At 31.0% G+C, this 27,650-nt stretch overlaps 3 protein-coding genes across 4 annotated transcripts; 2 read left to right on the top strand and 1 right to left on the bottom strand.

The window, feature by feature from the left end:
* The first annotated feature begins 1,800 nt into the window (after positions 1-1,800).
* LOC129912754 (thyroid transcription factor 1-associated protein 26) lies at positions 1,801-20,261 on the top strand. Of its 2 annotated transcripts, XM_055991149.1 has the most exons (3): positions 1,801-1,813; positions 13,952-14,054; positions 19,885-20,261. In XM_055991149.1, the coding sequence occupies exons 2-3, from the start codon at positions 13,959-13,961 to the stop codon at positions 20,140-20,142; spliced, it is 354 nt and encodes a 117-aa protein (XP_055847124.1). In that variant the 5' UTR covers positions 1,801-1,813; positions 13,952-13,958; the 3' UTR covers positions 20,143-20,261. The 2 variants fall into 2 exon arrangements, with proteins under 2 accessions (XP_055847124.1, XP_055847123.1); XM_055991148.1 differs by lacking the exon at positions 1,801-1,813 and having other exon boundaries at positions 13,871-14,054.
* Positions 2,317-10,058, bottom strand: LOC129912753 (leucine-rich repeat-containing protein 59). The gene is made up of 5 exons (XM_055991147.1): positions 9,882-10,058; positions 3,859-3,918; positions 3,631-3,797; positions 3,483-3,582; positions 2,317-3,422 (listed from the first exon to the last, which is right to left on the bottom strand). The coding sequence occupies exons 1-5, from the start codon at positions 9,984-9,986 to the stop codon at positions 2,940-2,942; spliced, it is 915 nt and encodes a 304-aa protein (XP_055847122.1). The 5' UTR covers positions 9,987-10,058; the 3' UTR covers positions 2,317-2,939.
* Positions 20,242-25,941, top strand: LOC129912755 (uncharacterized). Its single transcript, XM_055991151.1, has 4 exons — positions 20,242-21,126; positions 21,279-21,398; positions 24,466-25,043; positions 25,656-25,941. Exons 1-4 carry the CDS (start codon positions 20,367-20,369, stop codon positions 25,896-25,898), a joined length of 1,701 nt encoding a protein of 566 aa, XP_055847126.1. The 5' UTR covers positions 20,242-20,366; the 3' UTR covers positions 25,899-25,941.
* The last annotated feature ends 1,709 nt before the right edge of the window (positions 25,942-27,650 follow it).

Here is a 27,650-nt window from a genome sequence, read left to right as displayed (position 1 = left end):
CCAGTCGAAACTTATGACTTATGAGGTATCAAACATGAAAAAAAAAATACAGACGAATTGATAACCTTCTCCTTTTTGGAAGTCGGTTATAAATAAAAGTAACACATCAACATTTGGAGCACAAATCACGATGTGGAATGCTAACTTTAATATGCAATTCAAAAAACGGAAACTAATAAATACGCTGAAAATTTAAAAGGTGCATACGGTATACAATACTCTACCGAGGGTTAACATACTTGTTCGTATTCTAGGAAGAAATTAACTAAACCTCCAAGAGTATCACTGTCATGAAAAAGTAAATTTCTGCTTAGCGGTTCCGACTCGGCGGTTAATTGTTGGTCATTCAATTTTTGCAAATTTTATAAACGCACACAATAGTCCTGTCAAAGCGTCATTTCACCTTGCGAGCAGAGGCACTGTCAGGTTTTATTTCATGGATCGATAGGGGTATATTTGAAAGGCTTAACCCCAATTTCTCACCACCTGATCATTCTTTTTAGCGGAGTTATTCACAAAAATGCATTTTTTGGGATATTTTACTTCCAAGCTAATATCTTTGCTCCAGATTGTCGTAGACCAAAAAATGAACATACATTGTCTTTCTTATATTTCCTATCGTTTAAATGTAATTTTATTGTATTTGAGTGAGCAAATACAAAATAGCAGCCATTTAAAGTCAAATTCTTGTTGTTAAAAAACACATTTTCATCATTATTTCGAAAAAAGGTTATATCATGACTGACATTTTTCTAACTTTTTTTGTAGCCCTATTCATTTCCTGCATTAAAGGAAAAATCAGCTCTTTATCACCAAAGATGGCCGAGCAATTGATAAATGAACGCATGCAAAACCAGTGCGAAAACACCCAAAAATATCGTTTTTTGGGAATAACTCGGCTTTAGGATGTCCTACAGCAAAAAATAAAGCTATTAATTGTTTGTTACAACATTTTCTATCGATTTGGTACACATTATTTTTGTTGAAACAAATAAAAAATAAGTAATATTAAGTCAAAACCGTTTTTTGTTTAGCAAACCCTTGCTTTATTATTTTGTAAACGGTGCAAGTATTGGCTAACAAAATAAAATACTGTTGTAGTCCTTTAAATTATCTAAAATTAAAAAATTGATGAACCATTAAAAATTTATAAAATTCCAAACTCGGAAACACAATCCTTCCCATGTAAATCGTATGGGAAATAGAAATTTGCGATGGGCTGAAACTTTTGCAGTATTTTTTTTCGTCATTTCCAACAATATTTTCGGCATTACTTTGAACAAAAAAAAAATTTTTTTTTAATCAGTCTAATAATGTATGCTATTTCTTCTAAGCCAAAAAAAACAAAACACTTTTTGGATTAACATTTTTTAAATCATTTTTTCAAAATTATGACCATATACAAAATGTGAATTTCAGTTCCTTTCTCGATAAAAAAAAGGTATAATATTAAACTAACTTTTTGTACTAATCCAGTAACTAGGCGTTATTATCTTTCAATTAAGCCATCGAAACCGAAAAAATTATTTAATGAAATATTTTTGACGAATTTTTAAATAAATGTTACATGAAAGTAACGCTGGTACCGAAAGGGTTAATGGTATAAAAGTTACCCTTACGTTATTTATTAAAAATAAAATAAGCCTACAAGCTTCTTTCATGTGAAAGGGTGTTTTTTTAGGTGTTTTATTGGAAAAACTAAGTAATAGTGGTACCCTATTGAAATTCAGCAATTATGTTACTTTTGAGATTGGGAAGAATCTTCAAGAAGGTTACATTTGGGATAGAAAGCAAGAGCAGTTTTCATTAAAAAAAAATTAGTTGAAAGGGTGTTTTTTTCGAATAGACAGTAAAATCTGTAATTGGTCCCAAAAAGCGTAAAACGCTTAAGAACTTAAGTATAAACTGTCTCTTCGAAAAAAACAACAATTTTTGTGCTACAATGTCAAACCATTTTTTTTCAGAATGCCCCTAAATTTATATAAATTTAAAGACATTTATTCACGTCAAAAATGTTTGTCTATAGACTTACGGGATTAAAAAGGAATAGCGACATTTAAAACAAAATAATTTCCTCTCACTTACCATTTTTAGTATTACTAATTGTTTTGTCTATTTTCTTGATTTTTTAGGCTTCTTCTTCTTTATTGAACACGATTTCTTGAATTTACAAAAACAGCTCCATTTGGTGATTCTTGAGTAATTTGAAGAAAATTATCTTCTCAACTATTTGATGTATTAAGCAAATTGTTCTTGAATCCTGTTGTTTGTTGCAAAAATTTTTGATTTGTTTTTAATCAATTACAAAGTTACAAATTTTTTAAATATGTATAAAACCATTATTTATTATTATTATTATTAATTTAATTTGTAAAAAAATGACTGATAAATGTAGATACCTTTGAACTTATACTCTAAAAGATATATTAATTAAATGCAAAGCATAAAAAAAACGTGCAGAAAAAAATTGTGTGTGTGAATTAAATTAATTAAAGAAGATAAGCATGTACCTAATATGTTTTGTATAGAATCGTAAATTACTTTGACTGAATAACACTGATAAAAGAACTCTTTGTAAAGAATGACTAAACTGTATTATTAACTTGTATTTAACTGGTCTATTGCATGTGATAAACTGTAAAAACTGTATTATGTACTATTTTATGGAACTTTCTTTAATGTCAGAATTGTCTAAAGTTTAAAGGTAGTTTGTTTGAGTATGGACGAGTTGATATTATTTATATTGATGTTGTTGATGATGATGATGAAGATGTTGATGATGAGGTGGCAGCAAATTGTTTCTATTTATCGCATTTTTTGTGTATTTTATAAATCGGCCTTTGTCGTTCCACCATAAATAATGATGGTGGCCTTTTTTTAACTTTGGATGTTGCTTCTTTCAGTTACTAAGTTAATGGTTGCTTGGCAAACATTAGATGTCAGTTGTGCCCAGGTGGTGTACGGATGACCTGAATCCAATCGGAAACACGCAAGCGAAAGTACTCAGATTTGGTGAGTATCCAATCGCGATACTGATGAGGTATAAATTCAACTAATTTCTCCGCTATTTCCGGATTCTTAAACATTATAACGTATATTATAAATATATTGATGGCTAGAAGCATAAAAAATGTGAATATTGTCCTTAGAGCTGTACTCGATTTGCGCTTGGTAGAAGCGTTCGATGGAGAGTTTCCTTCGACTTTTGATTTGGTCAATTTAATATTGGGATTTGGTTTTGGTGAAGCATTTTCACTTTTGGTCTTTTTTGATTTATTTTTAGCCTTCTTTGCTTTTTTTGATTTTTGAGCTTCTTCGGTGTTTGTAACATCTGCTAAAACTTCAAGTTGAGCATCGTGTTCTTGTTGGAGTTTTTCTTTGGTTTTTTCTACTTCTTCTTGCATTCGAGCCAAACATTTGACCTAAAAGAAAAATCATCTTTTGTTGATTGAGACAAACTAAGATATCGAGTGCAAACTTACCGTATTTCTAGCAGAAGTATTGCATTCTTTTGCTGTCAAACACAATCCAACTACTTTAGCCAATGCCGGGGTAAGGGGATTTCCTTTGAGATCTAAATAACTATTAAAAAGCATTAAAATCTGTTCGATGAGATTTTCATAGTCTTACCTCAATTTATTCAAGTTACCAAAACTTAATGGCAAATGTTCCAACTTATTGTTGTACAAATCCAAATGCCTAAGATTTCGGAGATTTCCAAAATCTTCAGGCAAAAACTTTATTTGATTCCTGCTCAAATCAAGTCTTGTTATGTTTGTAAGAGTTGGAAAGGTTTTCTGTAAATAAAATTTTTCATAAGTATTTTGATTTTATAAAATAAACGTTTTTTCAAAATACCCCCAAGGACATCAATTTGTTGTTCGAAAGATCTAAAATAGTCACACGCTTGAACGAAGCCTGTAATAAAAAAGAAATTGAAATTAAGTAATCATATTGCAAAACAAATACCAATGAAATAATTGCACAAAGTTATGTTTTTTTTTTCACAAACAAGTGACCGCCCATTTTTAGTTAAATGAACAGGGGGTCAATTCCCGATCGTGAAAATGTGAAGTGATAAGTTTTATTACGTTTTCATAATAAATTCGATTCTTGATTTGTAAAGGAAATAAAACAAATGCCTAAATCTTTTCACATGATAAATTATTTATCGCAAACCAATATTCTTGTGAAAAATAATAAACAAATAAAAACACAATTAAAAAAAATAAACAATCTCAACTTCACCCGGATTCGAATTTAGCCCTGTAGAGTAAAAGGCAACCGCCTTACTCACTAGGCTAATTCGAATTTGTTTATTATGAACACTTTTGTTCATATAAGCTATTTTTCTCAAAAATTAAAGTTTTTTTTCATTTAGTACTTTTTAGTACACATCTTATCACATTGAGTTTGAGAATCGCATAAGGGGTGCCTGTGGAGTGATAAAATTAAAAAACGCTGTGAAAATTGAAATGATATAATTTTTATCACTTCACAGCTTCACAGATCGGGAATTGACCCCCAGAACGTTACGAATTATTATTTTACTTCACATTGCTCACAGCTTGATAAAGAAAGATAAAGATAAACCTTTCTATGAAAACTTAGATCCTAGAGAATGTTCTAGCTTTTGAGTTATTAAAAGCATTTGTTTACAAGAATTTGTCAAACGGAGATCAAGTTAATTTGTTTATTATTATACTACACAAAATATTTTTTTTTTTTTTTTTCAATCAAAAACTTTCAATATAAATTAAATTCATTACACAAGCAAGTACGAAAAAGCCATACACAAACCCCTGTTAGTTTTTTTTATATTTTCTGAAAAATGGCAACCCCTGATTTCTTTTTTCGAAAAAGATTGATTTCTTGCTACAACTCTTGATAGTTTTAATTTGTCGTCGAGTCTTTGATTATTGTCTTCCTCAATACATTAGGACTCTTTGGCTTGGAGACTCTCTATAGGCGTTTTTTTAAGCCCCGAGGGGGGAACTTAGCTGTCAAAAATAGAACTGTGTTACTTTTTTAGCTTAAAGCGCCCTGATCGCCAAAATTATATTTTTTTTAGCTCGATCAGGGCGCGCTCGTTGAGCTCTATAAAAATTAACCGAGCAGATCGAGCGAGCATGGATTACTTCAGTAATTTTTTGTAAAATGACATAACAAAAAAAGTTAAGACGGAAAAATTCTTGAAAGAAACAAGGTTGACATTTTTGAAAGTTTATTTAAAAAAATGATATAATGACCATTCAGTGCTCAATTGTATTTCTTACTGTTCGGGGCGTTCAGGTTGCGCTCAGTTCAGAGCGAGCCCTATTCGCTCAGGCCCCGCTCTGTGCCCTGTTCGGGGCTAAAAAAAAGAAGAACGCCTTATGTGGATCTTGGTGATCGAGCAAACCTTGTTGGTTTAAGAAACAGATTCGTTAAATGGAATGATATGCTATCCTGAGAATCCTTTTTCTGTGTACTGTCGTTTTTGTTTTATTCATTCCTTATTTTTGTGTACGTCATTCTCAGTGCACAGAGCGTTGATCTTAGTAAGTAAGTAAGACAGATCAAAGATTTAAAACAAACAGAGATGGTGAAAAATCGCATCTTTCTGGTGGTCCCAGCACTGGTCCATTACTGTTATGATTACTCCGTAGGGTTTTAATGTAGTGAACATTTCAGAAACGATAAAAGGAAATACCAATGCATATTCAATTTGAATTTTACAATAGATAGGTAAACGGATGGGTGATGGAGCATATGCAAATGAGTACAAGAATTACTCCGGTGTAAAACATTTTCTTTCCGTGAATGAACATACAGCCAAAAAAAAGTGCTAATATGTACAAAAAGGGTCATCTCAGTGGAGTGAAGGGAGACAATATTAATTTTGCACCAAATATGTCATTAAATTTCTTTGTTTCCAATTAGAAATTGCTGCCAATATCTGAATTAGAGCCATTTGCTGAATCGAAACTTAAGCATTAAAGTTCAACATACATAAATTCTTATGTGACACTTAAAGCAGAGGAAAAAGTAGAAAAAAAGATTTTATTTTCAACATTAATTGAGTCGTTATAATATTTGCAAGCGGTATAAGTTCATGTATTTCAAATTAACCGCAATTGAACCGTATCTCTTTTCTAAATAAAAAAAGGTTAAAAAAAAGCTACTCCACTTTATATTTGTAATAAAAATCCGTTAAATTGTTGTGTTTGATTGAAAAAATTGACATTTTTTTCTAAAGAATGCAAAATGTACCATTTTCAAAAACATATAACGACTAAATAATCTAAGACCGATGGAAAGTCTGTTAGTCTGTCTGGCCGCTGATGTTGCGAAGTTCAGGTTTTGTTTTGGTGCCATACAAAATTTTGTGATTCAAGGGCAGTGATGCAATAATGAATTCAACCATTGCCATTGAAATCACTTTTCAATTGCATGTAAAATTCTATTTTTATTTTGTTTATTAAGGGCCAATTTTTCAATAGTCAGATAAACCTTAGATAGAGCTTATTCCTAGGAATAAAACTTTTTTTATATTGACTTTTATTCTTCTAATAGTCTAACTGACGATTGAAAAATCAGGGCTAAGTAAAATTACTGCGTGTGAAGCAAATACATAATTGTAATATTATTTGTTATTATTATTTATGCAAATTTTAATTTAAAATAAAATGCACGACTGGGGTCGCACGTACTTCCTCTTGCAGTTCAAAGCACTTTTATGTTATTCTACTTGTAGATTTTTAAAGTTGGCTCTAAATTAAAAAAAAAATTGATATTGGGGAAGAGCCGAGATTCAGGGCAAAATTTTGTTAAATGAAAAATTTTTTTTTTGTTATTTGACTTTTTTGAGAAAAAATAAAAATGCAGTTTTATTGCCACTGCTTTAAATATAACATATACAAAGTTTAATCAAAATCGTTAGAGCCGTTTTCGAGAAATTCGCAATATCGTATTTTTTTGTATGGGAGGTATACGTTCTAAACGAGATATAAAAAAAAAAACAAAAAAAAACCAACTTTCAGAATTCCATACAAATCATCTGTACCAAATTTGAAGAAAATCCGTCCACCCGTTTAGGCTGTGGAAATGTGTACAGATGGACGCACAGACGGACGGACGGAATTGCGAGACCCGCTTTTTCGGAATTCTCCATCATCGTAATGTTGGTTTTGATTAAAACCTCAATTTTTTTTTCGGCACGAAACCAATACTTGCCCTATTGAGCAAGTAAAAATAATTAAAGTTTAGAATAGTGAATAAGGTGGCGAACACAGAGGCAGTGCGCAGTTCCCAGTGGACCTACGAAAAAACATTGATGATGCCTCATGTATATTTTGTGCTAATTTAACATCAAAAAAACATTAAAAAATAATAAAAAATATAATTTTTGATAATATTTTGCCCAAAAATTGCAGATTCTTTGTAAGAAGAACCAATTTCACGAAGAGAAACAAAGTGAATTGAATTTGTTCAGAAAATGTAAATTTTTTAAATGCAGAACACCTTACTTTTCGGCAAGTAAATTCGCAAAAAGTGAAATGCAGAACATATGGACTTGAACCCAATTTAAAGTTAAGGTTAGTTAGGTTAAAGTTGAGGTTTGCCCTCAAAAGAAGAAAATTAAAGCAAGCAGCCGGTAATGATAAACTATAACCAAACGTTTCTAATAAGCTGAAAATGGAAGATCATCTTATGATTTTAAAATACAAAGCAAAATTAAGAAGCTACACTGCCGCTCATCTGAATAGGTTCACATTTTAGTTCATTTTACATTTGGCCTGTCTTAGTATTTAATGCAATGGCACATCTTTTTTATGTATGTAACGAGAGAACATCTTTATGCGCTTAGTTTAGGAGAAAAAAAATTGTCTTGGGGCCTACCGTTCTTCCCACATGGTAGCTAGACCAAATCTAGTCATAAAATCAAGCATATTTTTTGCCTCACCTGAATAGGTTCAAAAGCAAAAATGTTAATAAATGTTGAGTTGCATGGGTCTGTTGGACTCAAAATTGTGTCTGTCAATAAATCTGATTGTGTATAACCTGTAAGGATGAAAACGGGTCGTGAAAAATCTTTAGGTGCGGAAAAAATGTGGAAAATAACAGAAGCCTTTGAATTAGACCGAAACCAACGATGCATTGGGACAAAAACAAACACACGTTAAAATTTAGTAAGCAGTTATTTGCGCAATATCCAGGGGTATAGAAACAACATCAAAAGTCGATGTAACTCAGTCACAACATGGGCCGATAGATGTGCAATGATCAGAATAGCATGACTTCGAGCTAAAAATAAAGCTGAAAACCGGTATAAAATGCAGTTTAACGACGGCAAAACGGGTTGTCAGAAGTGGTAAGCATTTGAGAAGAACAAAACTTCGCAAAAATTATCACTTTACAAACCACGAACAGAAACTCACCTCCAATAAAAAAAAAAAATTGTCGTGAAAGTCGAATTTGCAACCGATGATTTGTCAAAGGAAAAAAAATGAATTAAGTGGGCCCTGAGGGCTAAATTCCTATTTTTATGAGCTTCGTAGAGAGAAGCGTTATTTTAAGGTGTCTACATAACTGTGAAGTCAGTGTCATTAAGTGCAAAGCTGTTTCCTTCTACAAAACTTTCGATCTGCAATTTCTAACACAGTTTTTTTTTTACGATTGGAGGTGAGTTTCTTTTCGTGGTTTGTAAAGTGATAATTTTTGCGAAGTTTTGTTCTTCTCAAATGCTTACCACTTCTGACAACCCGTTTTGCCGTCGTTAAACTGCATTTTATACCGGTTTTCAGCTTTTTTTTAGCTCGAAGTCATGCTATTCTGATCATTGCACATCTATCGGCCCGTGTTGTGACTGAGTTACATCGACTTTTAATGTTGTTTCTATACCCTTGGATATTGCGCAAATAACTGCTTACTAAATTTTAACGTGTGTTTGTTTTTGTCCCAATGCATCGTTGGTTTCGGTCTAATTCAAAGGCTTCTGTTATTTTCGACATTTTTTCCGCGCCTAAAAATTTTTCAAGACCCGTTTTCATCCTTACAGGTTATACACAATCAGATTTATTGACAGACACAATTTTGAGTCCAACAGACCCATGCAACTCAACATTTATTAACATTTTTGCTTTTGAACCTATTCAGATGAGCCAAAAAATATGCTTGATTTTATGACTAGATTTGGTCTAGCTACCGTGTGAGAAGAACGGTAGGCCCAAAGACAATTTTTTTTCTCCTAAACTAAGCGCATAAAGATGTTCTCTCGTTACATACATAAAAAAGATGTGCCATTGCATTAAGTACCAAGACAGGCCAAATGTAAAATGAACTAAAATGTGAACCTATTCAGATGAGCGGCAGTGTATGTAGGAGAACAATGCAGTTTTTGTTAGCACTTCCACCTAAAGTTTAGGACTTAAGTACATACTTCACGCATCAGGCACTTCTCCACCAGAAGGGTGCTCTTAAGAAAAAAAAGTCACAAAACCTATAAGCACATACACCAATACATATTTATGTAGTTAATCGTTTTGTGCGTTAAAAAGGGTGGATACTCTTGAAAGGTGTGAAATAAAAAACTTCCCATCAGCCGTACCAAACCCCAGTTTGTGTTGTGGTTTCTTTTTCAAAAGACAAATCAGAGCCTTCAAGCAGAAACTTATCATGGTCAAGGTCTTCCATTTTCATTGTCACACCACCATGCTAAAAAAAATTGTATGCCTATATGTATGTATGTATGTATTTTGTATTACATTCTAACTAGACAGTAGACAGATGAAACTTTCTGAATTAAAAGTTCAATTAGAAGGAATAAATTGCATAAATGAAAATGTTTCTATTGGACCATTTTTTATATTTAAAATAAAAATGATTTATTTTTTACTTACTATTTCTCTAACTGGAACTTCGGTGAGCTCAGACAGACTTAAATCGATCGCATTGTCCTCCACTCGGTCTTTTACATTTATCTTGATTTTTTCGGCTTTTGGCATTTTTATTTTTTGTTCTTGATTAATTTGTTTCGGGGGGAATGAAATATGATTTTTAATTTAATAAACTAGGGAATGGAATAAAGTTAAACTAGAAACAAATCCAGATGGAAGAGTTTGAGTTTATTATTTTCTTTTGTCCTTTTTTTAATGAGGAAAAAATAAAATTGAAGGTCAAGGATTTGTTTGTTTATCGCAAAATGTATGCTTCTGTTTGGATTTCTGCAGTTGGCACTACTGAATAAACACGTATACTCAACAGAGTTGACACTTTTTTTTGGTATAAAAGTAGTGAGTTTTTGTTAGAATTCACAGGGTTGTTAGTTAGGAATGAGAACAGAATTCAAACAAAACGAACACACCCAAACTAGACGGAGAAAAAATAAGGTATGAACTACCTTATTTCTGGTTTATTTAACTTTAATGTAAAGTTTAAATAGGGATGACTCCCCAATAAAATGGAATTCACCTTACTTTTCTAGTAAATTTATAGCTTAGGATTAACTTTACAGTAAAGCCTTTTTTTGTATGACTTTCTAATAGAAATTACTAGAAAGTTAGGTACATATTTTACCTTACTATAAGGCTGAAAATACTGATTTTTAAAGTAAATTGAACTTCTCTATGGAAGGTATATAATTTAGTTCCAGATTGGATCAAATAAAGTCAATTTCATTTTTATTGATGACATTTTTCTAAATAAAATTGTATGCATTTATCTTACAAAAATTAAAATAAAAAAGTTGAATTTTGTAATTATTGAAAAGCATAACTAGGTAACACGTACTTAATCCTCAAAGCTATTTAGAAGTAAGTAACGTATGACCCTGTTATGTTTTTCAATAATTACATAAATTACCTAGTTTATTATAATTTTGTAAGGTGCAAACAAACAATTTTATTTAGGAAAATATCATCATCATCAATAAAAATGGAATTGACTTTATTTGATCCAATTTTTATCTAATTCTTCATGAATTAATTAGATTGAATGATGTTAATTCATATGGATACCTATATATTATTCTAACACAAGAAAAAAATATGCTATCCGTAATTACGGAGCCAATAACAACTCATAAAGGAACACAAAAAGTAATGAAAACATTTCACTTCCAAAAGAAAAACACAGATTTTATTTCTTTATTAATTATTCCGCACCCGGACACCTAAAAGCTTTGACAAAAAAAAATTTCCAAAACACATGGAAGACAAAATGGCAGACTTTTCAATGACAGCAATTAAGAGTTATTACTATGTATAGGGGAAAATTCCTAGAATTAGGTAATATTATTACCTTAGTGTAAGGTAAAACTTATTCACAGAATAGTTAAATTTGTAAAATATGTTTTACTAGAATCTTAAAGTGAAAAGAGTCATACACTTTTTTGGATGAAGGTTTATTTTACTCTACGTAAAGAAAATATTGCTACTCGTAAGGTATATACTACTTTATTTTGTTCACCATAATTTTCTTGTACAAATTACTTTACGGAACCAAGAAATGTTCAATACGTAAGGTAAATTTTACTTAAAATCTAGGGCTTTTTACTTTAATTTCCTTACTAGTCATATGGAGTATAAAATACTAGATTCATTTTTCTCCGTGTAGGAAGAACAAGAGTAATTTGAGAAGAATTAAGCAGAGCTTACACCTTTGCATGAACAAACCTACCGTTTACAGAGAACCCTAGAGAGAATCAAACCAGCCCTTCCCTTCAATCAAGAAAACTGAGTTCAACAAAGAAACTCCGACCTCAGACCGCGAAAATCGGGCTTGCACTCACACACTTGCAACTTTTTGTGTATGAACACAAAGTCGAACGAGAATCGTGGTGAAAAATGAGAAAAGGAAAAGAAAGACAAGGCCAACAAGAACCAAAGCGTCATTTTGTTATTTTTTGTTGAAGTGTTTGGTCGCGTCGTGTCTCGTGTCGTTGTTTGTATAATGTTAGTTTATTAATTATAAACAATTTTATTAAATTATAAATAATATGGAAAACAAAAAAGGTATGTTATATATATCGCTCAAAGTGTTTGGGTTAAAATGTTGTTTCTTCTTGTGTTGTAGATGTAATCTCTAATGATGAAGAAAAATCTAGAAGGTGAAACATGCGATTGGGTATCTAAAAAAACACCAACAACAGCAGCAGCATCAAATGAAATTAAATGAAAAAAAATGTATTGTATTTTATATTGCATTTATTGTGAAAATTTCGTTTGCCAAAATAAAATAAAAAATAAAACAGTTTCAGTGAAAAAAAAAAATAATCTTGTTCTTTTTTTGGTCGCAAATGCGAAATGTCATCCCTTTCTTATTCCTCTTTCTGGTAGGTTTTCGCTGCTCCGGCTGCTTTTTTTCGGAATGGAGATTTTCATTACACCAATACATATGCAATCGACTTCGCGGTGATTATAATATCCATACTAATTTGAGCCGCCTTCGGACCAGTTTCTGATCCGAAGTCGGACTCAGCTCCGCCTCAGGCGGAGCGGATTCGGACCGAGGTCGGACCTGTTTGCTTGAAGGGTTATTACACTGTTATAATCGCGCCGTAGATAGTAATTATACAAATCTTATAGGCGTTCAGATGTGGAATATTTTTCTTTTAAGACGTTGACGGCGAACAACATTTTTGCTCATTCCATTAGACTATTTTTCTTCTCCTGAATAATTGACAGTTATTCTAGACCGGAGAATGCTCAAACTGACCTTTTGTACAAAAGACCTATAGCACAAAAGTGAAAATATTTTTTTTGTGGTTAGCGCAATAGTTTTGTCAAAAAGAGTATATACAAAATATTTTTTATAAGACAAAAAAATTATCTTTCTCTAATTTTTGTTTTTAATTGTTCCACCAAAAAATTTTTAGTTTGAAAATTATCGAAAAATTTTATCTCAACTAAAATGGATCCCATACAAATTATCGATACCTCTTGTATGGGAATTTTATCTCGGCTAAAATTTAGCGCGAACAGCGTACCAGGCTTGAAGGTATAACTACAACGGCCACTTTTTGCAAAAAGTCAAAAAGTGAAAATTTTCAAACTCCTTTTCTGACGTTTTTCTGGACACAAAATTAAAAATAATGATGCAGAAAGCTTATTTTTTGGTTTAAAAAACATTTTGTAAAACTCCCGCTTTTTCACTTTTTAGGTCATTGTAGTTATGACTTGAAAATGTTTACTTTTGTACTTTTTCACTTTTTGGGCCAAAATATTTTCAAAGAATGAGCAAATTTATTCTTTTATTTTGGCTTGCCATTATTTCAAAAAATGTTCAGAGTTAACGACGATACTGTATCACAGATATATTAAAGGCTCTCTCTAACCAACGACTACAGTTAATAAACTCCACATTTCAATGTAGCACTGTGGCTGTTAAAATAGCCTAACAAAGTTGTTCCGAAATTTTGCCGAAATTGGCAAAACAAATTTCTGAACCAAGGCTGAACCACGTTTGTACAACTGGCGCTTACGGTGTGTAAATAAAAACGGTCGTTTGTCTTTGGTGTGATAGAGCCTTTAGGCATAACTACAATGGCCACTTTTTGCAAAAAGTGACAAAGTAAAAAATTTCAAACTCATTTTATGAAACTTTTTTCGACAAAAAATTTAAAACCATGAAGCTTATGCGAAACTAAATTTTCCATACAAAAATAGTACAGCGAAATCCTGAGCGAAATTTAATTTATTTTGTTTTAAAACTTATTTTCTGATGTATTTTACTACAAATACAAGCTTCACTTCAAAATTCGTTGAAAAAAATGCGCTCAGTTAAAACCGATTCAAAACCGATTTTACATTATTTTTGAACATACCCTCAATTTCCAATCTATTTTTGCACCTGAACTATGACATTTGTGACAACAGTGACAGTTCGAGTTGAAGTTATAATAAAAAATATATAAACACCACATGATTTTGTTTACAAAATATAATATTTTAGATTTTTATTAAAAATTAAGTTAAAAAATGGGCAATTTTAAACAAGAAAATAAGAAATTCAATCCAAAAAACAAAAACACAAAAAATCCACCAGGAAACTATAAAAAGCAGCACTCAAAAGATGTAAGTTTTTCTGTATAAAAAAAAACATTGTATTCATTTTCATTACAAAGCAACTGAAAGAGCAGGCAATACATTATAGCCGCCAGTTTAACTTAAGTAAAGTAGTAAAGAATTGTTATTTTTAGACTAAGACAGCAACTGTAACCTAAAAGACTCAATAAAGAAATTCAATTCAATTCAATTCTGTATAAAAATGGTTAATACAAGAAGCCCTTTGTTAAAATAGGCAAAACATAAATTTCATATAAAAAAGAAAAACCCAAATTATCTTGTTAATTTCATTCCATTTATCCATTTCACACACGAACATAATAAATGTATATTTATAGACCAGAAGCAAATTCATTGCTTTAAGTAACTATTATAGCAGTTCTGTGGAGCTTTAGTTGCATACCCTCTATAGTACATTATTCAAACAGAATCTCATATGTCTACAATTTTCAGCAATATGGTTCTTTCCATTACACTATCCATTGTTCCCTTGGCCTTTGAATAGCAGGTTAAACGTAAAGCAACTTTTTCTGATGCTTCTTTCCTTTTCATGACTCCAAGAATTTTATCTCCTCCTTCTTTTTTTAGTAGTTTAACCCGAAATAGAAGTAATATTCCTCCTTCTGTTCATTACAACAATTTTTCAAAGTGATCAAATTGTAACGGTTTAGACCCTTTCCCACCAATGAAGGTGAGAATGTAGTCAACCCTTCCATCCTGTAGGTACAGATCCTACACAAAATTATGGATGGAAGGGTGTCCAGGAAGCAGAGCCAGGTCGGACATGCTTTTTTGCTTTGCTTGGCTCGCCGGATGTGGGGGGGTTTTTTTTGACCCGCCTACCTGGACTACCGCATTGTTATCATGCCTGGTTTATCAATAACTAACATTCTAAATACCAAAAATCTCAAAATTAAAATAATCTAGGACTGAAAAACTATAATTGAACAGACTGACAAAACGGACATTAAAACTAAGCTACGTTATAGAACAATAGAAAAAAATTAATTATGCCGGAAGTAAACGAAGAATCTCTGCTTTCCAATTAACCTATTAGTCATTTTAATACACGGGCACCATGGTGTAATAGGCACCCTTGAGCATTCCCTCCCTCTGCCTAACTCATTTCTGAGAAGGCTCCTTGGCTGCCGCGTGCTCAGATTTGTGCGACAGCCCCTATAATAAGACCTCAAGCCTCACCTACGGAGACTCAGTTAATTTTTGGACTCTTATGTCCCATCCGTCACCAGTCGCTCCTCATGAAGTTTAGTATTTCATACTAATATTTTTCTGAACAAAAATAAAAATAGCGAAAACTTGCTCATTTCATTTTCAAAAGAATTAAGATTTATTTATTACTAGTAATTATGTAATAATTATTCACAAAAATAGGATTGTTTATACGAATTAATCAGAATTATTGAAAGAAAATTAAAATTAATGAAATTTAATTATTCAATTACTATGTATTTTAATTTAGCAAATCGTATAGATAAAGTTAAATCTAATATATATTTAAAAAGGAGATTATAAAAGAAAATTCACTCAAACTCAATGTAATTACAATTATAAAAATAATAAAAAAAAAAACAACAAAACAAAATCACATACCTGTATCCATTTAGATTGTGGGCACAAGCTGTTTGGATTCAAATACCTGAAAAATTGAGAAAATTAAGAAAATCACCCAAATTTGAGTGAAATCCCTGCACAAGCTTCCACGAATCAGAGAATAAAACAACTTATTTAAAAAAAAAGGTTAAAACTAATGAAAATATGAAAACGAACACAATTTAACATATATGTATACACAATTAGAATAATCAAAATAACATGAATAAAAAAAAATTATTAAGAACAGCAAAAAAGTAACGCCACAATTGTTAAAATTTCTTGAAAATTTCTTGAATTGATATTTTTTCCTCGAAACTTATTTCAATTCTTGATTCGCACTGGATTAAGAAACGATAAATTTTTCAAAGCTTAATAGTTTCGGCTTTTGCTCTTTAAAATATTGAAATCCGTCGCAATTAGCAAAACTTTATAAGAGATTGAATGGCATCTTTAAAAGATGTATCTTAGATGCACAGCACTATTTGGATAGAATGAATCTCACTCTTATATATTTTTTTAATTCCTTTTTTGTTAAACTCCAATATCTAATGTAACCATCAATATGGTTTGGTAGATTATATTCGGATTAAAAGTATTTTTCAGGAATTTTTTTTTTATTTCACGTTTTCAAATCACAAAATGCCCTAGAACTTTCCAAAAATGTATTCTTATTTTTTTTTTCTCTAGCAAAAGTCTTTTCGGTTTAAAATTTCAAACTTGAATGGAAAATTTTCAAACGAAATTTTCAAATATATTTTTGTTGTTGCCTTGACAACTCAAATATTGTTTTCTGAGCTACTCGATTTTTTTCGTTATTGACCAGCTAAGTTGTTTTGATGCAAAGTGTTTTTTTTTTTTTTTATTTTTTTTTTGTTCTCTATTGTAATATAGGCGACCCTACAAAATCTAAATCTTCCTTAGCCGCATTAGACACTAGGATCTCATATGGTAGACAGAGCTTATTTTGGGAATCCTCCATTGTCAATGTTCATTCGTACACTTTAGTCAGGTTCATCCAAATTGGCTGAGGTCCCTTTCACTTGTTTGTGCTGACCGAGTAGCAGTTGCGCTGGAATCCAAAACAGCATTAAACATTGTTGTGTTAAGCAACATACATATAACCTAGCCATCTCAGCTTTTGCAACCTTACTCATTTGACTAGGTATGTGTTGTTTGGAAATCTTTACAAAATTCATCGTTGTATCTTCTCCATTCACCAATTATTTTTTTTCTCAATATAATCCAAAGCATTCCCATCCAACTTTGTCAAAGTGCATGCTTGCTTCTGATCCATACAGCAGGACTTGTTGATAAAAGTTTTCTATAGATTTGAAAAAAATTCAAAACCAGTTGTTCAGAATATTCTTTTATCACATTTTCACAGAGGGGAACATTTTAACTGGGGAAAATATTGGGGCTCAGGTTTTCGAGATATTTCGAAAATAAAATCTTAGGTCGGGACTATTAAAATACTGATAATTTCGAATAATTAAGTTTTTTTAAGCAGTTTTTAGTATAGAGAAAAGCTATTCGTGTATATAGCTATATATTTAACACTATTCCAACCTAGATTGTTATGTTTCGGTCGCTTACAAAGCATTTTTTAAACAAAAACTTCATTTTTTCATGTTTTTTTTTGTTGTTGTATTTGACTTTCAAATCCTTTAATATGGATGCAATTTGAGTTTAACATTGATTCGGGATATTTTATATTATTTACATAGCATATACATAATTCCAAAAATGAATAAAATACTGCAAACCTGAAAAAGTTCACTAGTGAAAATCAGTCTATTAAGCTACGGAAATGTATTTAATAACACTGGTAAGCAAAATTATACTTTATTTTTTGCCACAAGAACCAAAATATACTTTTCTAAAGGTGAAAGGGGTGCTAAACTCGAATCCGAAGCTATAAATATTTATTTGGCTTCCTTTTTTTAAATATTACAGTTATAAAAGGCAAAAAACGTTATTTTGACTGCTTTTATTTGCAGTATATTATTGGAACTATATATGCCATGCCAATAATATAAAATATCCCAAATCAATGTTAAACTCAAATTGCATCCATATTAAAGGCTTTGAAAGTCAAAAAATAAAAAAAAACATGAAAAAGTGAAGTGTAAGCGACCGAAACATAACAATCTAGGTTGGAATAGTGTTAAATATATAGCTATATACAGGAATAGCTTTTCTCTAAACTAAAAACTGCTTAAAAAAAACTTAATTATTCAAAATTATCAGTATTTTAATAGTCCCGACCTAAGATTTTATTTTCAAAATATCTCGAAAACCTGAGCCAAATTTTTAAACCGGTTGCCACCACTGAATTCAGCACACTCGAATTAACTAAAATCGATGTGTCTCCGCTCTGTTGCAAAAAAAAGTTCTAAAAACTATCACAGTGTAATGATAATTTAAGGGTGCAACAGACACTAATGAGAGCAACAACAAATTTTCACTAATGAGAGCAACAACAAATTTTCAAATTTAAAAAAGATATACGCTTATTGCAAAGGTTTTTTCGCATCTATGTTGTTGTTTCGGTTATTTAATTAAAAAATGGAGTCATTTAATGCCAACATTGTTTTTATTAAGTATAGAAGGTAATATGTTAATGCAAATAAAAAAAAACCGTCAAAACATTCAACTCGTTTTTAAAAATCTTAAGTGGGTTTTCTGAATAGTTTGCTCTTGTAGGACATAGTTTTATTTAAAACAAAAAGCCATATAGTCTAGCTACTTTTTAAAATTATTTCCAGAGTGTGCCTACTCATAACTTTTTTTTAAAAGCTTAGAAACTTTCATGTTATATAAAATCGGTGCTTGTAACATACTGTACTTTAAAGTTCATACACAAAAGTTCAATATAATAACAATTTATTAGAAATAACTATCACCCCTCTTTTGATTTACAACTATCAATCGATTGTTGATAAATACTGAAGTTTGGGATTTTTAAACCTAATTTATAGACAAAAATGGTCAACTTTTTAATGGAATTTTGTAATTAGATTTTTGTTAACGTTTAAAAACATTGTCTGCTTAAATTAATTAATAAGATATCGAAATTTAATTTTTATCAACTATCAATTGATAGTTGTAAATCACAATAAGGCTGGATATTTCGATACATCATTCATTGTTAAAGTACTAAAATATTCACAATCGATCCGTTAAAACAAACTCAGTAAACGAATAAAGTAGCCTTTTTTTTGTTTTTTTTTTTTTTTTCGAATACATGCCTTTTGAATATGTTTTTTATGCAGCCAGTGAAAAGTAGTGAATGTTTTGACCTTAATTGTATATGATTATATGAAATTATAGCTTGTCAATTTATCTATCCAATGAGACTAAAATCAGCAATATTGGGAGAGTTTGACTTTTTAATTAATTCCAGCTAAAATAGCGTTCAGTTTGAAAGTATCACAGTTTTATATCACAAAAATTACTGTTTCTATAAACTAGTTAAAAAAAAAGTCCGAAAACATATCACAGTTTGAAACAGTTCATCAGTCATCACATTTTTGGAAATTTTGAAGATTTTCTCTTTGTATTAACAAAATTCCAAAACATTTGTGGATTTCTCCAAATTTGTTGTCGTTACTGTGTAAGGATTCAATTTGCATTCCCTGAAGCGAGTTCGTTCAGCAAAAAATCCAGATATGCAAGTCTCTTATTCAAGGGAATTCTGTAAATATCATTATTTGCTTATGTCCTTATTACCATTACTTTGAGTTAAACCCATTGAGTTTTGCTAAGAAAATCTACTCTGGATATCCGCTTACAAGCAAGTTGCTCCAGTCAATGTTGACGATAGGAGTCAGGGTTGTAAATGTAGTTCTTCAATTTTATTTTCTCTAGCTCTTCCCATTCTATTTCTTGGAAGGTAGTTTATCTGCCTTATAGCGTCTAGCCCTAATTGTTCGAAAATCGTTGTCCTTATTTGGTTTAAAAGTTATGTCCGAAAACAGGAGATCGGTTCAACCGTTCGCTATTGGTCTTACATAGGTCTGAATTATGTTGAAGTAGACCCTGTGAGGTGTTTATCCTGACGAAAACTATGAACGCCACCATTAAATTCATTTGTAAAATTCTTCCGCTGCAGCCTGAATATAAGAGAATTGCTGCAGTCGAAACACTCCTCCCATCACCACTTATTTTCTGTTTAACGATTACAATTTTTCTAATAACTGTTAATTTTTTTTTTTTTTATTTGTAGTTCAAACCAAAACCGAAGCCTAATCAAAACGCAAAACCAAAACAACAGCAACCACCCAGACAAAACAAAGGAGCAGAAATCATTCGACAGAAAAAACAAGCTGAGAAAGCGGAAAAAGAGCGTAGAATAATGGAATTTAAGAAGAAACGTTTAGAGAAAACTAAAGTCATTAGCAAAAAAACATCAAGAGGCCAACCCCTCATGAAGGACAGAATGGAATATCTTCTCAAACAAATCCAAGAAATGAAAAAACACTAAAATTTAATTAGGTACTTTAAGATAGAAAATTATCATAATGTAACTTTGTACTTTGTAATTAAAAAAAAAGCTTAACTTTGTACAAAATAAATTCTTAAATCAAAGTAGTTGATTCTGAATTATTGACAATTTGTAATTTATTTTCAAAATTTCTCGATACAATTTTTAGATTTTTACGGATTTTCATTTTTTCATTTTCTTGAACTTTTTTACAAACAATTAAAATGGCTCAAAATTTTTTGTACATGTTCGAATTTGTTGTGGACGATCTGCTGATCACCCGACCAAATATGTGCGCCCCCGAAGAATACCCAACATGTTGCGAATTGACTTTTCGTTCGCACGTATTCGTATCGATTTGCGACAAAGAATTCGGTGGTTGCATAGACACTGCAAGGAAAAGTGGCAAATGTTGTTTGTTCTCGCTGGAAACACCAATCATGAGAACCGATCGATTGCAGTTGCATGTTTTCAAAAAGCGAACAGACCAATGTAAGTTTTTAATTGGAGCTACGGAAATCCCTGTCCACAGAATGTTCGATAAAGTTACGGATGACTTTTATGCAAGAAATCCAAATTGGAATGCACATTTGAAAAATCCCAAAGCAAATGCTAGATCATCGATATCGAAAAAGAATAAGGTGGTCATTGATAATGATTGTGGAGCAGCAGATTCATCGGCCACACGAAAAGAAGAACTCTGTCCAACTTATGAGCTGAGTAAAAAGTTATTAGCTTTGTCGAATATGAGTGGAGGACTGCAGACAGGGAATATTGTTTTGATAATGCGATTGGCATGCATGGGTCCAACTATTGTGTCGCCATTTTTATTTGGAAAACCATCACCTTCTTCATGTTGTCCTAAGGTGAGAGCACCTTGTAAAAAGGATGAAGTAAATGATGCTACTCTTTGCAAGAGGTATTTTAGTTCAAATGCTGAAAAAGATTGTACATGTGGAGAGTGTGAAGATGAAGAAGATAGATGTGAGTATAATTTAAAAAAGGAGGAAAACGCTAAGCTTTAAGTCTTCTTTACAAAAACGTGAAAAAAAAATTTTCTAAAAAAAGCTTATTTTGATAAAACAAATTAAGTTGCGTAGGTATATAAAGTCTTCATTTTGTTTTTTTCTTCTAAGGTCAAAATAAACGAAATAGTAGGCAGAACAAAAGCAAATCTCATCAATGCATACCAAATGATCAAGAAAACCATTCTAGAGGTTGCCCATGTCCGGACTGTGATGATGAGTGTGAAATAGGTATGTATGTTGAACAATTAAAATTTACAACTTTTTTTTGAACGTACCCTTGAATTATGATCGTTTTTGAAACACTCCAAACAAATTGCTGTTTAACGCATCAAATGTCCTTAAAGTTAATCAATCATGTTAAGTAAAAAAGTTATTTCTCAGAAAAATTTATTTTTCGTTATTTCTGAAAGAGATTAATTTTTTAATTGAAAAAAATTATAATATGAGTACCTATAAAAACAATAACTTAACATTTTTGAAAAATATCATTTCTAACTTAAAAATTTTGTTTTTCGAAATTTTGAGTTTGAAATTTAATTTTTAAAAACCAATTCATATAAACAACTGTTTTTAGTTATAAATTTAGAAATAGATCAAGTGCCCGAGCTAATGTTGGGAGTGAAGATGCATATGTATATGCATTTAACATAACCATATAAAGTAAATACGTATTTTTTACTCGTTACAAACTTGAATTAGTGACTAAAGTTATGATTTTAAAATGATTCCCAAAGACTAAAATGACACAAAAATGCCTTGCTCACCTAGTGCCAATTTTTTTATTATTTTTTTTTTTTAAGTAAAAATATTACCTAAAATTAAGTTTATGCGAACCGACATAAGTCTGATTATTTTTTTCTTTTTTTTTTAAGAGATTTAAAAAAAATGTTTACACCATTCGATAGAGAACCAAAAAATAAATTTTGTTTGTTCTACAACTGTTAGTTCCTCGCATAAACTCTAGACGAAAATAAGTTTTTTAACAACATAAATATTTCAAATCGCCTTTCTGAAAACCTCCAGATTTTGCTAGCTAGGTGGTCATACCTTTTAGTGTTATTTAACAAAAAAACCTTTAGTTAGTTTTTGTTTTCGACGAATTAATTATATTTCTTCTTGTTTTTTTTTATGTCTTTTCATTATTTTTTGATAAGAGTTTATATTCCAGAGATACCAAAAACAGGCAGAATTATGTAAGTTGGTAAAACCACATTATTTATTCATAGTCCTAAACCGTTCTCGGCAATGACTTTTTGACCATAAATGTTTTTTATCTCATAGTGTAAAACTTGAGATTATAAATTTTTGATCATCATATCACAACAAAATAAAATTTTAATCTGTTTATACCTATCCCAAAATAAGCTTTCCCGGAATAACTAAAACTAAAATCCTTATAATGCTTAAAAATAGGTGTGCAATGATAAACCTATAATAAAATAATGCCAACTTTAAAAACTGATTGCAGTGCCATTTAAAATGATGATTTAAATGTTGATATTTTAAGATGCGCTGTTCACATTTCTTGGGACAATTTTTACTATAATATTTAATATTTTGTATGAGACATGTACAAATTTATGAAGAATATAGCATATTAGTAGTTGTTTAAGCAAAATAAATAACTAAAAGTAATTGATTTTAACGTGTTTTTAAGCTAAAATACTTGAATATAATTTTATAGTTATAAGATCCAATAAAATAGAAATGAAAACTTTTCTCACAAAAACGAATATAATTCTAGATGAATTCCTATAATTTTAATGGGCGAAAGAGAAAAAACTTCTAATTTTATATTGTTTTGAATTCAAATTTTCGGCTTAAAGCTAAATTGTTCTAAATCCACTCTTTACCGTCGAAAAAATTTCATTCCGCAGATAATGTAATTTAATGGGACATAAAACAATAAACACAGGGAAGTAGCATTTTGAAAATGAGTTCGAGTATTCTTGATTGTTCTAAGTCCCATCATATTTTGTTCTAAGTCCACTTTTTATTTAAGGAAAAAACGTACTTGTATAGGAATTGTTCTATGTCCAATTTTGGGTTTTTAGTTTTAAAAAATATTTTAAAATAGTTATGCACCTACTTTTGAGGTAAACTTGTATATTTTATTCAAGAGAAAAGTATAAAATTTATAAAAAACATAACTTGAATGGCAAACGAGCAGAAAATTGTCGCTTTGAACCAATTTGAAACTTAAAAATCGTCCCCTGTAAAATTTGCTTTTTGTGACTTAGAACGATTTTGGTATACGGCAACGATTTGTTCTTCAATAATTAATTAAATTTAAAAAATCTGGCAGTTTTGTTGTTTAAATCGAACCAGACTTCTGGGGTTTTAAAACCCGATGTTTCCAACCTGTGTGAGATACAACCTGAATTGTATTTTCATTTTAAACACAGGAAATGATATCCTGTCCTAGGTATATAGGTACTTCAATATTGCAAACATATCCCACCAATAGAACTCATGATACTTCCGGCCAAATATAAATTTTGAATTCTATATTAGAGCCATGTACCTATAAACTTGCGGTCTCAGGTTTGACTACACTCACAACAAAAATAAGATGTCGGTTCTTAGACTAATTTATTAATATTCAATTGGTGTTGGTGGCAGTTCGAAAACGAATTATGCAATCAAGGATAAATCTTATTGCTTCGTTAATTTTATTACTATGTTACTCATCATCATCACAATATAAAATATAAAGCCATCAACATTAAATTGACAAGTTCGATGAACGAAAATTTAAATTGTGATTTTCTCTTAAAACACATCTCATTAATTAAGTTGATATCAATTGTTTATACAAAATTACGTACATATCAATAAAACTTGTTTATTCAATTAACGAAAAAAAAATTTTTCTTTTTTGGCACCGCGGGCGGTTATGTAATTATTATTTTTGAATATCCATTGTTGGCAATGAAGTTTTATTTTATTTGGAACATTTGGACTTATTCATAACTTCATTGCCTGTACTTTTGATATGATTTAAATTAAAAAAAATTAAATTAATTCATGATTACATAAAGCAATGGATTTGTCTGTAATCAAAAGTATTTGTTTTTTTTTTTTTCATTTTAGCCAAAGCCAAGGCTCTGCAAAAAATGAAACATCTTATCAAAAAATATGGACCAATTCAAAATTAGATAACAAAATTAGAAATTCCCAAAATTCATAGTAAACAAAATAATAAATAATTAAGGGTATGTTCTAAGTCAAAATCCAAAACTTAAACATAAATAACACAAACTTCGTCCATGCTAACATTCAAATTTTATTTTAGACGAAAATAAGGACGAAAATTACGACGAGGAAGAAGATTGCTCGGATATAATAATGAAACCGTGTATTCTATGTCCCTCAAAACCCGATTATGGGTCTGAAAAGTATGATGAATTCGAGGCCAATTTAAATGGCAGTGGCTTAACAATTCGAGTTCTAAAAGACACTCATGTAGTTGAGAATGTTTGTGACATAGAACCCGACGACGATGACATCGAAAAATGTTCCTCCAAAAAAGGCAAACCGGCTAACTCAAAGATTTGCGCTGATAACCTCAATGACCTTGTGCAAAATTATTCCTTAGCTCGAAATCACATCGAACGACGAATAGGGGGTAATATCATTAACAATAAATCATTACCGATGGTTCGAGGTAACATAAAGTACTCAGGAAATGATTCATGCTGTGGAGACAGTATTAACATACCACTATTGAATAAGCTGCCACCAATAAAAAGTGTGGACGCATATCGCAAGACCCCGAGCGACATACGAAATTGCTGCTTCCAAGTTGAAGCCAATGATATAGACAGTACGTTACGTGGCATCAATGCAGCAGCCAAGAAGAAAGGAATTGAGGTGAGTTATATCGTCCGTTCGGTCGTTCGTTACTGACCGTTAATGTGTACTTAGCGTGTATGTAGTGCAACAACTTTCATTTAAATCATGGAGTCTATTCAACTTCATCATAGTCCAATGGACTCGTATCTAGGTTTAAAAGTTTGGTAGTTGCGTAACATGATTTCCATTCACCTAACCTAATAAACTCTATTTTCCGCATTGCACAAATTTGGATAGAGAATAAGATAGAAAACAAAAAACCCAATTTTATTTATGACCGCAGCTTTATTGGAAGGCATAAGGTAATCTAGGACTTTTATTAATGATTTAAAAATTAAAACCGTCTACAATAAAAGATAAATGACAAATGCATTGACCAAATGACTATGTTCGAATTAAATATGACAAGACCAATGGAAACTTTGGTTACTTCTAGACGTTGTACTAAATCAAATGCAAATATAATAATAGAGTTTGTGGTTTGTATTTTAACGACAGAAATTGATACTCTTTTATAAGGCTTTTACTTACAATCATTACAATAAATAAATGTATTTGTTGTGGATTTGTAATATTTGGGCTCTTTTTTTTTGTATTTACTAAATTTTATTTAATTCGATATTACCGCAGGTGTGCCACACTTTTGACGATCCAGACACAGATGTTTTTTTGGTCAAACTTGGGAACAAAAAATCAGCACAAAACAAAAAGAACATGATCGAAATCGAATTGAGAACTCCAAAAGAACCATTAAATATCCGAGCTCAAAAATGGACTAAAGAAACTCAAGTAGATGAGCAAATCCTTGATGCTAATCTTAAAAATAGAAAACGAAAGGGTAAGAAAGGATCTAGAAAGAATAGATGTTTCTGAACTTTTCAGAATGAACAATAAATTAGAAAAAATTAAAAATTTATGAGTGATGTTTGGACTGTTAAATTTTGTGACTGTACGTATACCTTTTAAATATTCAAAACCTTAGAAACGTCCTTAAAAAAAGTAAGCTATCTATGTGTTATTGGTAGGATAGACGGAGAAAGAAAGAAAGAAAGAAAGAAAGAAAGAAAGAAAGAAAGAAAGAAAGATGAAAATCTGAAGAAAACATTTGTAACATTTTAACCTAAAGAGCTAAAGGCATAGGCCTATTCATTGTGAACATATATCTTTGAGCCAAAGCTTGTTTTAAAATTTTGGCTCGTAGATATCGGCCTCCAATAATAAGGAAAAAAATGTTTGGATGCAAATAACTCAGCAATCAGACCTCCAACAAACTTTTGGTTTTTAGTATGAATAGAGTTAAAATAGACCCTTCTTTTGATGTCTCACTTGATATAGAGAAAAAAATGTGTTTTTGCCTGGGTCGCACAGTGCGGCGACTAGTGGAAAAAATTCAAAAAAAAGAATTTGCCAAAAATGTGAAGAAAGTATGCCAAATTCAAGGTAATAAGTCTGAATGAATAAATCGACAGTTAATTTATGATAAAGTTCAATTTTCTGTTGTCAGAGATCCTCAGAAGATCAATAAAAAAAACAAACAATTATAGCGTTTTCGTTTGGTCGTCCGGGACTGTTCGGAATTCTCCCGAACGATTCTGAAACTGATCGTTTGGCACTCAATGACAGTTCTAATTCTGAAAAGAAGAGAAAATCGATTCCGAATTTTGAGGCAGAATCAAAACCAGAATCACGCACACATGTTAACACTTAAGACGTCAAAGTAATGAAATGTCATTCTTTGTTATTCATTTCACAATTTCAAGATTTTTAACTATGCACAAACTTTAAACTATATTAAAATAATGTGAAGAAAGAAAACAAAAATAGATAACTTAATGATAATAAAAAAAAAATAAACAAAACAAAACTTTCATCAGACGTTCGCATTTGATGTTTCACAAATACAAAGAAACCCAAACTTCAGAATAAAAAAAAAGTATCTAACTCTGATCGTTTGGCATTCCGGATCGGACAGTCCCGGACGCTTCTAAGAATTCCCAAACGAAAACGCTATTAGAGTAAGATTTGTAGTTCCCGGTTAAAAGACCATTTACTGAAGAAAAAAGGAACATATGATATTTTTTTTGCTTTCACATTCAGGAGAGAAAATATAATTATTCTAACTGCATATTTTTTTTTCTACATGTAAATTTAAATTTTTTTGAGAGTCCAAATCAAAGCTTCTTTGTTCGTGGTAAGTACTAACTTTGATAAGCCATATATTTTGAGAGGGGTCAGATGGGAAAAAAGTGTTTTTATTTAAAGAAAGAAAACAATTATATCTTTTAAAAAAAGTAAGTTTTGTCTGCAGAAACTTGCGCTTTCTCTTGCAACAAGTGTTTGTTTACGAGTATTTTTTACATAATGTGTTCAGCTAGGGAGCTTTTTGATGTTTGTTTTTCCAACCCAACAGCCCGATTGCGTGGTGTTTTGCAGTTAATGAAGTCAAAACTAAATATGCAATCAAATTTAGAGCCTGAAAATCAAGAAATCTTAGCAAAACACTTGTTTTTTTATTTTTTTCCCGAATTCCCATACATACAAGTTCCTGGATCGAATCATGTATACAAAAGTAGGTGTGGCAGGGGGCGATTAGGGTCGACACTATTTTGTACTTTTGAACTCGCC

Source organism: Episyrphus balteatus, chromosome 2 (genome assembly GCF_945859705.1).
Source record: "Episyrphus balteatus chromosome 2, idEpiBalt1.1, whole genome shotgun sequence".
In the NCBI taxonomy this organism is placed as follows: Eukaryota; Metazoa; Arthropoda; class Insecta; order Diptera; family Syrphidae; genus Episyrphus; species Episyrphus balteatus.
The sequence above is the reverse complement of the archived record's forward strand: the minus strand, read 5'-3'. Positions and strand labels throughout refer to the sequence as shown.

Coding starts and splice junctions, on each gene's coding strand:
- LOC129912753 (XM_055991147.1), bottom strand. CDS start 9,986: ATGCCAAAAGCCGAAAAAATCAAGATAAATGTAAAAGACCGAGTGGAG. Junction 3,583..3,630: donor GGTAACTTGAATAAATTGAG/GTAAGACTATGA, acceptor GCTTTTTAATAG/TTATTTAGATCTCAAAGGAA. Junction 3,423..3,482: donor ATACTTCTGCTAGAAATACG/GTAAGTTTGCAC, acceptor TTTTTCTTTTAG/GTCAAATGTTTGGCTCGAAT.
- LOC129912754 (XM_055991149.1), top strand. CDS start 13,959: ATGGGCAATTTTAAACAAGAAAATAAGAAATTCAATCCAAAAAACAAA. Junction 14,055..19,884: donor AAAAGCAGCACTCAAAAGAT/GTAAGTTTTTCT, acceptor TTTTATTTGTAG/TTCAAACCAAAACCGAAGCC.
- LOC129912755 (XM_055991151.1), top strand. CDS start 20,367: ATGGCTCAAAATTTTTTGTACATGTTCGAATTTGTTGTGGACGATCTG. Junction 21,127..21,278: donor TGAAGATGAAGAAGATAGAT/GTGAGTATAATT, acceptor TTTTCTTCTAAG/GTCAAAATAAACGAAATAGT. Junction 25,044..25,655: donor CCAAGAAGAAAGGAATTGAG/GTGAGTTATATC, acceptor ATATTACCGCAG/GTGTGCCACACTTTTGACGA.